Source organism: Aplysia californica, unplaced genomic scaffold, assembly GCF_000002075.1.
Source record: "Aplysia californica isolate F4 #8 unplaced genomic scaffold, AplCal3.0 scaffold00144, whole genome shotgun sequence".
In the NCBI taxonomy this organism is placed as follows: domain Eukaryota; kingdom Metazoa; phylum Mollusca; class Gastropoda; order Aplysiida; family Aplysiidae; genus Aplysia; species Aplysia californica.
The window spans coordinates 191111-204778 of NW_004797414.1; the positions used below are offsets into that span (position 1 = coordinate 191111).

General features: G+C 36.4%; 1 protein-coding gene across 1 annotated transcript in view; it reads right to left on the reverse strand.

Moving 5' to 3' along the window:
- Positions 1 to 3818: 3818 nt before the first annotated feature.
- LOC101862109 (inositol monophosphatase 2) overlaps positions 3819 to 13668 on the reverse strand; it is a gene marked incomplete at its 5' end in the record, with an annotated part of 12647 nt that continues 2797 nt past the window's right edge. The window contains 6 exon segments of the mRNA XM_005096986.2: positions 3819 to 7065; positions 8516 to 8667; positions 9708 to 9813; positions 10833 to 10941; positions 11743 to 11788; positions 13239 to 13346. Coding sequence (XP_005097043.1) covers positions 6959 to 7065; positions 8516 to 8667; positions 9708 to 9813; positions 10833 to 10941; positions 11743 to 11788; positions 13239 to 13346 — 628 coding nt within the window. The 3' untranslated portion in view covers positions 3819 to 6958.

Consider the following 13668-nt stretch of genomic DNA (forward strand, 5'->3'; position numbering starts at 1 on the left):
GAGACACAGAGACACACACACTCATCTGTTAAAAACAGAGAGAGAGAGAGAGAGAGAGAGAGAGAGAGAGAGAGAGAGAGAGAGAGAGAGAGCGAGAGCGAGAGAGAGAGAGAGAAACAGAGACAGAGACAGTGAGAGAAAGAGAGACAGACAGACAGAGAGAGAAAGAGTATACACTGATGAACTTGTCAACCTATGAACTTGATTTTATGTAAACTTTGTCGCCTGAAGAAATTCTCGGGGAGGAGATAACCGATCAATACAATACAACTACAACAATAGAAAAGAAAAAAAAGAAGAATAACAAGAGGTGATCCCAAAGTAAACAGAAAAACAGAAAAAGTAGATACTGACCTACCTCAGAATTACAAAGTTCTATCTGCTCAGTTCCTAGTTTGAAGAAATCTGATGTCAAAGATTTAGAGTTTCACAACATGCCAAGCTTTTTCGAATGCAATTCTTTTAATATTTGTATAACGACCCCGAATAGTCTTACGATTATGGTAGAGAAGGTAGAACATTTGATTTCTGACCTCATGGTCTTAATAACTCAAAACGGCCAAAAATGTCGGATAAAACTTTGCAATTTTGAGGTAGCGACAGAACAAGGGAACTGGAGACTTGCACTGGAGTTGTTTTAGCAAAAGTTTACAGCACTTGCAACACCATTAGGTTCTGAAGATTAAAGTTAAAGACGTTGCAAAAAAGTAACAAATACAAAAAAGGAGGAGGAGAGATAAGGATGATAGATGTTTGATAGGAAAGAAGGAGCAAATCCCACGAGAGCACCAGCCAACCACCTACTTAATGCAACTTCATTGCTTCCAGAGTAATGACAGGTCTCACAACTTTTCAGTGACTTTTTGCGCAAAAACTCAAACATAACATACATTATAAATACACTTTAAATTGATGTCAGGGTGCAGAATGAGACAAAATTCAATTTGTAAAATTATGTTTGTTAAGAGTCTGGCATTCAACCATGAAAATAAACAATAAAACAAGACTTTCAGAACTAAAATCAATTTTCGTTAATATTAATTTATTACACCCAAACAATGACAATAATACTGCTGCAGTTCTCACACAGACAACTGCAAAAGATAACATTTGCTCCAAAATTGCGAAAAAAAGAAAGTCAAACTTCACCACACTGCTGACAAAAAAATGGCACCAACGTTAAACTAAGGTACATTCTGAAAGTTACAAACAAGTCCACATAGACCTACACAAAAAAACCTTACTCAGACCTTTTAAAAATGGATGTAAAAATCTTTTGTCAATCAGGCAAGATCTAATTCTTTAAGATTAAAAACAAACAGGTATGCTACAATTTGAAGGGAAGCAATTTGGTATTCATTATTTCGTGCTTTTTAATAAAAACCACAACTGCTGATAGACTTAAGTGTTAAATAACATACACAATGCCACAATATAAACATCTTGGATGATTTGAAAAGAAATCAAATTCTAAGTAATGGCAAAATTGATTCTGATTGTTTCGGTACCATTATTCAGGTCATCAGCCATAAAAAAAAAATACCCAACTATAATGGGCAACGCAAAAATAAATGATATACAATAGAGTCAGCTGAAACAGAAATGAGCAGGACGGACGGACTTCCGTCAGTTTGGCTGAGTATTCAGTATAGAGAGGTAACTAAAAATAAAATAGAAGATAACAAAGATTGGGAATTTTATTTTCTTTCAGTTTACCACTTTTCCAGTTTGAGCGGACTCCATTGTATTATGGCTGTGAGACAGATGACACAGACTTAGCCAGTCAGAAATTACATTACAGATAATCTGAGGACTCTGCCACTAGAAGGGCTGTGACGCCCGTATATGCCCAAGTGGACAGTAAGTATAAGCTGTAATGTTTCTTGAACACGGCAGACTGAGACTTTTTTTGCCATTGTTGAGTTGAGTCCCTAAACACTTCAGAATTCAAAGTAAGTTTTAAAAAATAATTTTTGTAGGTGTTTTATGGCGCTCACAACAGCATAAGATCATAATGAATATGAGTACTCGGGACACATTAAACATTTTTTAGTCGATAGGAAATTTTGAATCTTGCCATGGTGGTCGATTTTAGACCATCAAAGGATCTTTAAAGTGCGCAACTTGCACACAGGACCTCCTAGATATTTCGCCCTTGTCCAAGAAGGCTAGGTGTCGATCTTTCCTACCAGAAGAACAGGGGTGTGGCTGAAAGACAGCAATAAGAAGGAGCCAAGGAGTAGCAGTAGAAAGACTGCAAAAAGAGTCAGGAGCCCAGAGGAGAGAGGGGCAAAGGAGGTGAGGGCGTGGGGGGCAGAAAGTGGAGACGAAAGCAGATTATAGAACATTGGTAGAAAGCAGGAAAGGAGGTGAAAGGAGACAATTTTAGAGAAGAACATTTTTCCGCCACTACACCTTTTCGAACCCGGAACCTTTGAATGAGAGGCGAGCACCTTAACCTCTAGGCCACGAGAGCACCCATATATACGTTAAATGCCCCCTTGCAACATATAAGATTATAAAAGAAGCGGAACCTCCAAACTCACCACATGATGAAGAGACGAAAGATGAACTTGCACTAAATATACACAATAAAAGCATAAGTGAACAGCTGTGAGCTTAATAGTAACATACCAATCAAATATTCACAAATGTTACATTCCATCGTCTCAGAACTGTTTTGTCCAAAGGGCCATCTTTACATTAGTACACTTTGAACAAAATAGCTCTGAGGCGACGATTTGTAACTACATGCTTGCATAAGTACCAACTACCAATTTGCTGTTCCTGTCTGTTGATACATATCAAAGACTTATCATATTCTTATGGACTTCATTTAAGGTGTAAAGGTAATTAATATACCTGTACTCGATGACATATCGGTCCCATACCTATTTGAAGGCCAGTACCATGTACAGTATTCCCTCAGATATCGCAGGGTTTCATTCCAGAACATACCATTGCAGGAGAAAATGATAACAGCAGAAATGAGATGTTTATTACACACTTCATGCCTAAATAAACTCTCTCTGCACTCTTTTAACTCTCTTCCATGCTCTTCTAAAGACGGTCTACCCTCGTAGTATGGTAGACCATCATTATTTAAAAATAGAAAACATTTATAAGCTTAGTACAGAACAGCCTGTTCTGGCTGAATGTGTCTCGACCAATCATGTGCCATTAGACTTAGAGATTCCCTGGTCTCCCCCGTGTTTCAGTTTCAGCAAGATAAAAATTTGGCAACGTACTGAGTCCACATAATGTGAACTGCTGAATAGCGAAGAAATACTGTACTTCAAACACACACATTAAGTGCTAAATGGCGAAAAGACATGGGAACACAATGACAGGTTTTCCATGGCATGAGGAACCCCAGTCCACTAGCCCCTTCACACCAAGGTTTTTGATTCAAGTCCTTGTCCTGAGTTGTTAATCAGGGGATTGGACTACAAGATGTTGTTTCAAGAAAAATGTATAATATACGGAAATACTGCACTGATATAATAAAGGTAAGTTTGAGGTCATTTCCAGGCATTTGATTGAGTAAATACAACAAATACAAGTTAAAACAATGATTCTCATATGGTTTTGTGTTTGAAGATGATAAAAAAAGCTTTAGGCCTGCTTTAAATTTTAAAAAAGGAAAAAAATGTTTTAAATAACTGAACAATCCTGAACCTCAAAAGATAACAAAGGCTAGGAGGAGGGCTAAAAATGTTCAAAAAAATAATTACCCCCCCAAAAAAACCCCAACAACAAACCCAACCAAACAACCAAACAACCAAAAAAACCCCCAAAAACGCAGACAACAAAACAGGAAAGATTGGACGGCTTTATTTTAGTTGTATATCTTACTCTTCTTACTTACAGAACTTGAACTCGAAAAACTAGAAAAAATAGCTGACAGGAAAATGCCAAGATATTAAAGATTTTTTAGAGCCTCTCAGTGAAGAGGAATGGCAATCCATGATTGCTGATGTTTCTTTCAGAACCAGCACTTGAAGACTATATTCATATGATTTGAAATCCAATAATTTGAGGTCTGTGACAAGGGTAAAGTATAGAACAGCATAAGTTCCCTTAATTCATTCGGGACGCAGGTTTAGGACCAGCTTTGCACCCAGAGACGCACAATTTTGGGTCAACTTTGAAAGTCTGCCATTTTTTTCCTTTTCGACATTTTTAAAGTCTGTTTTTACTATCTACACATTCAACATTTAGACTTTGCTTTAGATCTAACCCAATTTGCCTGGATATATTCCTAAACTTGCCAGGACCCCTACAAAAATGGTGCATCAAACAAAACAAAACTGTTTTTTTTCCCTCTAAGTTGACTGTGAAAAAATGCAGAAATAAACAAGATAAAGTTACAACACAACTATAATGCAGCTAAAAACAAATCACAACACAATTTACAGTCCAAATACTGTGAAGAAATAGTTCCAGTTACTATGAATAGTCCTTCTTTATATGGTACTCCTCGAAGATCCGTGTTCTTTGTTGCCTCGAATGCCCTCATAAATCGCCACAGAAAATTACAAAAACCGACGCTGTACGTTCAAGTTCAAGAGAAAATAAACACAAAATAAAATATGACTTAGCAATGTCAAACAAAAGTTTGTTACTTGGAATACCTTCATTTGTGCGGCCACAGCGGTTGAGAAATGCTATCGGATGTACGTCCGATGCGTCCCGAAGGAGTTAATCATTTGAATTATCATCTAAGCATCACACTGGGTCATTCGTCAAAAAGAAGACCTGTGAAAAAAACCTGCTACTCACATTTGTAACAGGTCTACCCACTACTCCATGGCTAAAAATAAAAGTTTCCCCCAGGATCCTCATTAACAAAAAATTTGTTTCTTCAGATGAAACCAGATAAAAGAAGCTTAAGAATATTATGCAACGAACTGATAAAGGAAAATAAATGTGTATCGTAAACAAATGCAAATAAAAATGTTAATTTTCAAGTGATTTAAGATATAAGTCGCGCAAATATTGCAAATAAATCATTGTATTTTCATGTCATTAGCAGTAAGTCGCCTACCACCATTGGAAAGCAGATACAATTCGGGTTCTTCAACAGACAAAAAAAAATCGAGGAGCTCCAACATTATCAGAGTAGCCTACTTGGCAGATCAGTGGCATTAAAAATTCTCGACTTCATTTACAGTTACCCTTGCTTCAAAAGTGTCTTGCCACTGGAACTAAAAAACAAAAATTAAAACAAAACAATCCCGACACATTCAGAGGGACAAAATTCATTCTCATGACAGAACAAGAGATCCCATTGTAAAGAATTAGAAATGCATGCCACATTGGAAAAAAAACACTTACACAATACTCATATACATACTCAATAAAAGTACAGAACATTTCAAACACCTTCAGCCAGTATTTAAAAAAGCACTATGACAAAAATATCTTCAATAAATATTTGTAATTTCAAATCAGGTGTGGGTTTGCCCAGAAATACTATTTCCCCAAGTACTTCTCAAGGATCTTTTTATAAAGTGTTGCATACAAAGTAAATCATTAACTCTATAATCTCATGAAAAAGCTCTCAGCAGCTCCAGGTCGGAACTGTTGCGCCGGTGAGCTGCTGACAGTGGCTCAGGCACATTCCTTTGAGACAACTTCGACATCAAATTACTTTTCGGCAAATGCCGAAAACAGGTCTCTTTTATCGAGAGTCCATTCATTAGATGAGGAACTATCAAAATAGGTTGACTTGTTTTGATTTAATGACCCATTTCATGACATTTTTGTCGTTTTCAGATTTAGTACCAAAGAAGGGGCCCGCCATAGTGGGTTTACTCCCCATGGAAAAAAAGAGTTAAGGGAAAGAAATGCAATAAATAGAGTGCAAACTCTGCACAAGCAACGCTCAGGGCTGGAACAGTGTTCTGAAATGTTTGCCATCCAGGAAGTTGAGATTGCTTCAGAATGCCATCAAGTCTGCTGAGGTAATGTAGATTGTAAAGAGCATAGACTTGTTGAGGGGGAATTTGGGTATGGCAAAAGCTACCTATAATCTATTATTATTATTATCATAAAATAAGATAGCACTAATCATGAGGGGTTTCATATATCTCATTTAAAAAAAAGTAATTTGTTGAGCCTCGATATGTATACTCATGCTTTGAAAGCAGGCAAACATTCAGTTCATTCAGATTTATATATTCATGCTCTCAATTCTCTAGGTTTTTTTCAAAGTCTAGTGTATGGCAGAAAGTTTTCATCTTATGCAGTCTAATAACCAATTTCATTAAACACAAAAAATCATAAATAAAGAAAGTAAATCAAAGACGCAAATTAGTATACTTGACCTATTTCAAGCATTAAAAAAACATTGCTGTTGATGTCTAATTCTACACAATTCAAAATAATCTATGGACCTCCTCCTGATTTACTGTCTCATGTTTTCTACAAAGTAGAAATACCAGTGAGCTGAGGAAACTTTTTTCAACTCAGGTGTTCACATATGCAGAGGTTTTAAAATATTTTCATGTCTTGAATATAAATGATGACATCAATTCTGTCCTATCTGTAGACATAATACTAAACAATCCTCCAGATGTATATATGTACATTTTGAGGGCATTAACAAAGCAAAATATGATACAAGACAAAATTTCTTGTAAGGTCAAAAAGCAGTCCTACACACTTTGGTCAACTCCCTACTCATTCCATTCAATGCCTGTAATGTGACCGACTTTGAAAGAGGGGCAAGAGAAAGTAAACAACTATATAAAAAAAAAGTTCTTGATTATAAACTATCTGGACAGAAATAAACACCAAAAATGTAAAAATCAAATGACTTTAATGGTAAATGAAGTGAAAACTTCATTAAGAACCTATAGCACCAGGCACATGTTATATACTCCTTTAAATAATAGGTTAATTCTCCCTCGTACCACGAAAACACTAAAGATAATATTCTTACGACATGGACGAACTAGTCAGAGCCCATGTCCAGGTGTGTAAGGATGGGAGGGATTTGAACTATGAGCTCTGGAGTACATGCGCACAGCAACCGACGCCGCAGAAGACTGAGTTCACCACCTGCAAGATGTATTTGAAAAAAAATTTTAAAAACAAAAATAATATAACAAAACACACAGTACAATAATAAGAAATATGTAGTATAAATTAGTATATTACATCGCAGAGATAATACAACAGCACCAACCCTTTCAACATACGGTGGGAACCTTCCACTCCCAAGTTAGCAGGCATCAATCATTATCACAATAAAAATGGGAAGGTCAGCTGCTACATGCTTCTAAAAAGAAAGTTACTGATGAAACGAGCCAGCAAAATCAAAAGGGTCAGACATAAGGATTCAGCCTTTTAATCGTTTAAAACTAACCTCATTCTGCATCAATACTACCAAATGCAATATCGCTCACTCAGTACTAAAGCGATACCTATTGTGATAACCATTCGTTTTTTTCTGGTGAACTCTTCAGCTGTCGTAAGATCAAGGTAAAAATCAGTAGCTACATCTATTCTATGAGCTGTACAGAGTAAGGACACAGTTAAGTCAGTCGCTACATACTATAGAGATTGTACTCTGTTACTGCAGAGATGTTTGGTGTACTTTATACTCTTTTATTATCTATCCAACATGGGGTTGCAGCCAGTTAGTGACTTTAGAAATATTTGATCATATCTAAAACAGCTACCATTTTCTTTAACATTTTGATGGAGAGGTTAAAGAATGTACCAACATTATTAGGAGATATAGGCCTTTCATATGGAACAGATAAATTTGGCATGCAGCTACTTAGAAAATTTGTTTTCTGTTACCTAATATTACATCCATGAGCTGTAGTCATTAAGGACAGAGTTTATACAGTAGCTACATTCATGAATAAGAGAATAAGGATAAGGTAAAGTCAATAGCCATATCTATGAACAACAGTTACAATAAAACTCGGATATGACAAGACAGACGGGACCGGCAGTTCCTCCCTGTTATAAGCGAGTCTTGTTATAACCGTTATCAAGGGAAACTACCAGTACCATTACACCTTCAGCTTACTATATATATAGTCGATTACCGTAGATCATTTTCCAGTGGGTTGTTTTGCTAACACTGAGACGGAACCAATCAGTGACCCCAACACTATTGGTGTTTGAAAGTTTGAACTAGAGGCAAAAGATCATACAAACAGGCAAAATGTCTAGGTTGAGACTGATTTTAATAATTTAACGGATCGAAAGCAAGTTCAGCACTACAAGATCACTGTTACACCTGAGTCTGCTCAAATCGAATCTTGTTATAGCCAAGTTCATATTCCTTACACTTATAGAGAAAAAAAAAACGTGATTTCATTTAACGCTGTTAAGTTAAGTCCAAGTTCCTGTAATAACAAAGGCTGTTATAAATGGACTGGACTGTAGTAAGAACAAGGTAAGGTCAGGAGCCATATCTGTGTGCTGCAGTAAGTAAGTCAAAGAGCAAGGTAAAGTCAGTAACCACATCTATGGACAACAGAGGCAAGCTTACCCTCAGGATCGCACACAGAAGCCCCAGCTTCTTGAGCTATCAACACGCCGGCTATAAAGTCCCAAATGTGCACCCCGTACTCCACATAGAAGTCTCCGCGACCAGCTGCTACGTGGCATAAGTTAATAGCACATGATCCGTACGCTCGGAACCTGCAAGCAGGGGGAAAAATTCAAAATTAAAAGCTGCATAAAGTGTAACAAAACTTATATGATTAAATGGGTGTGGCTCTGAGAAAAATAGTTGTATGGAAAATGCCGAACTTTAAATAAAAGCAGACCTTTATAGTACTTTTGAAAATTCACTTTTCTCAAGAAATTTTTAACTTTTATTTGGTTGCGACAGGAGCAGTCAGTAAAAAAAATCCCCCAAAACTATCGCACCTCACAATTACAGGTGTCCCAAATAAGTTTAGGAAGACCTGAAATAAAAAAATAAACTGTTCTTCAGTCCATCCGCAGTAACAAAGTTTCAGTTTTTACAAAAAATTTAAAGGAAAAAAAAGCTATATTTTGAGAAAATCCAAAGTTACCATTTCAGATAAATTCAGGGTCAGTTTCAGGTATTTTGGTGAAAAATCAAGTAGTAAAAAGAAAAAGAAGAAAAGAAAAAAAAAAGAGACTGACATTACCTCGGTACACATGGTTATGGTTACCTTACCAACATACAAAGATAGCTTTTGTGGTATTAGGTGTTATATTTTAACCCTATCCGTACTTCAAGTTTTACTATCGCATCCATACGATATGGGGAACTCTGTGACATCACTTTCCAAAGAGGAAATTTACTCGTTAATCCAATCCGTACCCTTTGCATAGCAGTCTGTCAAAATGATTTTTTGAGAAATACTGAAAGTTTCAAAGAGATCTTCGCACTAGAAGTAATCTAAAATGTGAAGAATACAACCCCTGGGGTACAAAATGATCCCAGGGCGTATGGATAGGGTTAACAAGTTGTGCATGTATGCATGTGTGCATGCAGGTGGGGTGGGGTGGGGGTGTTGGGTGTGCATAAATGAAGGTGGGCAGTGAGGATGAAAGGAGATGTGTTTTCTTAAACTTCTTGGACTGTCCATCGAAAGTCTAATGGTTTTGGCACCTTTGTCGATATGGCGGTAGAAGAAGTCCAAAATCAGAAACTACTGGAAAAATCAGTAGATTTAGGCAGCCCTGTATTGTTATAAAATGCATACCCATGGCAATTCTTCAGGATGGAATGTATATTCGTTATCTTGTCCTGAACCACAGCTGGGTCTCTAGCACTGCCTCCCTCTACAATGCCCAGGGACTTTTTCAACTCTGTCAAAAAAAGAAAAAGAAAAGATCGTCAGTAACCAAGACCTGGAAACACATTTGCTTTCAAAGTAAAATCAATAAATAACAATAATAATAATAATAAGTTTCACTCATATTGCCCATTTTTACTAAGAAAGTGCCCAATGCATTTTACAATAGCAATGCTTTCCCTCCTTATCTCTTCCTCTCTCACTCTCTGTCTCTTCTCTCCCTCTCCCACAAAAAATATGACATACAATGATACACAAACACACCAATCAATTATTTACACAGCCGATTGTCTTAAGTTAGAATCTTTAAGCCAGGTTCGACTGCATTTCCAATAGTGATCCTTTCATTTTCTCTCTTTCTCTTCTCATTCCCTCCCTCTACAGTTTTACTTCAAACATAACATTGATCAAATGCCTCAGCAAAAAGGGGAGATTTTTATCTGCTTTGTAAACATTGCCAGGGAACTTGAGTCTCTGATACACCTGGGTATTTCTTGTATTGCATACGTCCCAGCAAGTTGAGATTGTTTCAGAATGCTATCAGGTTTGCTGGGGTAATAATGTAGATTGTAAAGCTTATACTCTTAACCCAGATGACCGCTGGATAGGAAAAGTAAAGTAAAGTAAAGTAAAGCATATAGAGCTTGCTACTGAGTGAAAATTTGTGCTATACAAATGGTTTCACTCTGCTTGTCAGACAGCTTTCGTAGCTGTACATGAACGCTGCTCCAACTTCTCCAAATCCACACATCAGATTTTTAGAGAGAAAAAGAAAGTCCAACCCAGGCTAAAACATACCCTTCTCCTTGCAAACAAAGACAGGAGCTAATTTTGCAAAGACTTGCAGTGGTAAACTACATAATTACTCTTTCAGAGGACAGTGAAAAAAGAAATCTACAAAGCCCATTACATTTTTTTTTTTATTAGAAAGGAACTACAGTAATTTTTCCTGTGCATTCTTTTTTAAAAAGCTTTTCAACTCAAGTCCATGGAGCCAATCAAAAATAAATGCGACCCAAAATATGTCATCACCTGTGATAGAGTTAGCTTTGAGCCGCTGGTCATTGCAGAAGGCCCCCTGTCCCAGGCGAGCGGTGAACATTTCCTCCTTGACCGGTGCATACACTATACCTATCACAGGCTGAAATAAATTTTTTAAAAAATAATAAAGACCATCATTGATTTTGTTTCTACCAGTGCCAGGATTTACATTTACAAGAAAGATGACAAAGACAATGTTTATTCATCTTATAGAGAGAAATTTGTCTTGGTCGTTTACAATGACAGTGGATGTTACAAAGATTAGGTGCACTCACGCATATGCACAACAATACAGGACATGAGTAAATATAGGTCTCACGAGCTAAAAACTCGCTCCGTAAAACTTTCTCTCTTTCATTTGTAGCACTGCAGATAAAGTAGGTTCTAAAAAAATTAATGTCTATACTTTAGAGCAACAAATTTTTAACTCATTCCATGCCAATCCAAGATGTTCTAGTATAATTGAAAATATTTCATTTGTTTCACGTCACACTTCAGCCGAGCACATGTTTATTTTCTGCCATCATTTATTCACTTTTTGTTAACCCTCAGTTTCCTTCAATCTGATGTTACACAACATGACTACATTATAATCAGCAAAATTAGCAGCTCTCAAACGCTGCATCTGTACAAATAAGCATTAGCTCTTAAAAGGACAAAGTGGAAACATGTGTCCGAAAAGCAAGTAACAGGCCAAAGGCAATGCTGCGGCACATTTCGAACCATCATACACAAAAGAAATGCATAAATTTGATTATTTCATAGTATGCATATTTTTGCCTGCCTCATTAAAGTTTCAGATAAAGAAACAGAAAGGAAAAATCTGCATGAATAACGAAGTTATGCCTTTATTATTAAAGTACTCCAAAACAACGAGTCTTCAATAAGCATAAAATCTTACCTTCTTATTGATGGTAACACCCAGGGAGAATGACACCTCTTGAACTCTGGATGAGAGAATAGGGAATGTACAAAATCTCAAATGTGCATAACGCAACATAGATATTTATTACGTAATTGTCAAACTTTACACAGAAAAGATGCAATGGACTTGAAGAAGGGGACACAAGGAACATTTAAAATTGTAAAATTTAATGGGGTCATTGACATGAAATGAATGATCAGTGGCAAAGCTTGCTTCTATAAAACATTTCACTGATGTGTACTTATGAGCTTGACTACGGGAATTAAAGTGTGAGCGAAAGAAAACAATGAAAATAAATGCTACAGCTATTGACCAGGAAAAAAAATCACTATCTAAAATTAAAACATAATGAAAAAACCATTGACATTTTAATTTATGTTTCGAAGAACAGGTAGGTCTATGTGCCCTTGCTGATGCCATTTTTGTTTTTACTATATGAATTCTTAACTATGAACACCATAATTGTGTGTTTTGAATGCGAAGACTGTAATATATAAGAACAAATTCAGGATCTGAATAACTTTTCAGTAAGTGTGGGTTTTTTTTTAACTTTGTGCTAGCTAGACACTTATCTTTGTGTTTATTATAAACTATGTTTACTGCAAGTACGACACTAACGGTAATGCTCCACAAAATTGACAAGGGTATTATTTATTTAGTCATTTCTTTCTTTCTTTCTTTTTTTTTTTTTTTTTTTTTGGGGGGGGGGGGTTCCTTTTTATACAAAATTATGAGCTAGAAATAACCATAATTTTGATTAACCCTAACCAGGGGTTCGATAGTATTATTCTGGCAAGACCCAAGAGGTTATTGCATCTTGGTCCGTAAAACAAATCACCTTGCCCAACAAACAACCAGCCTAGTTGAGTGTAGGGCTTAGGTGATTTCGCCATGCCCTTGGTGCAACCAAAGACATTCCGCTGTCTTCTATCCCTTAAATGCTTATCACCATCAGTAATAAATGACTCATCTTGAAGAAAACACCATTGAAAATTGAAACAATGTTTTTCTTGTTATCTCCCCTTGAAAAGCTTACCTAAAAATCTCATAAATCAAGTTTTTCAACAAACATTTTAATGTTTGTACCAACTTCATAAAAGGGGAAATGAAAAAGGAAGTGGATTATAAGTCAACAGACAGCCCAAGGGAAGGTGCTCTGTTCATTTTTTTCACTCTCCTGCTTTATTTAGAAGACAGTGAAAGTGGTTACACCTACGTCTGGTTGCACCTAGGGCAGTTTACCCAAAATCAAAAGAAAATCTTTAAAATTCCTGAATACAGTCAAAACTGTCAACGACGGCTAGCCATTGTGACGATTGTTTAGGAGAAAAAGTGGTTGTTTTCCCAAGGTGGAAATGCATGGAGGCAAAATGGAAGTGGTTGTTTGTCCATAATAATAACAAACTTTCATTTCATTTCTCGCTTTTGAGAACAAAACAAGAAGTACATTTTGAAAAAAGATTCCTGTGTACCTGTGCACAAAGTTGGTGGTTCCATCAATAGGGTCGATGATCCACGTTGGCTCGTCTGTGAGCTCACACTTTTGTCCTGTCTCTGCAAAGGTTTCCTCTCCGATAAACCTGAAGATGTAGACAGAACATTGCCATATGATTACAGACCCAGATCTTGACGAGCAAGGAGGATTCTTTACCTAGGGTTAAGTTAAGCTGTGTATTCTAAAAGTCAAGCAGAATGAAAAGTAATGAAAGAGAGGATGGAAGAGGCAGGAACTTTGTTTCAAAAGGAGCATATTGAAAAAAAAACAACCCAACACCTCCTAGATAAAAAAAAATTCAAAATAGAATGGTAAAATATAAAATTACAGCATATAATTGAACATAAAGATGAAAACAGCCTTGATATCACCAAAGACATAAAGTCCAGGAGTCATATATATATATA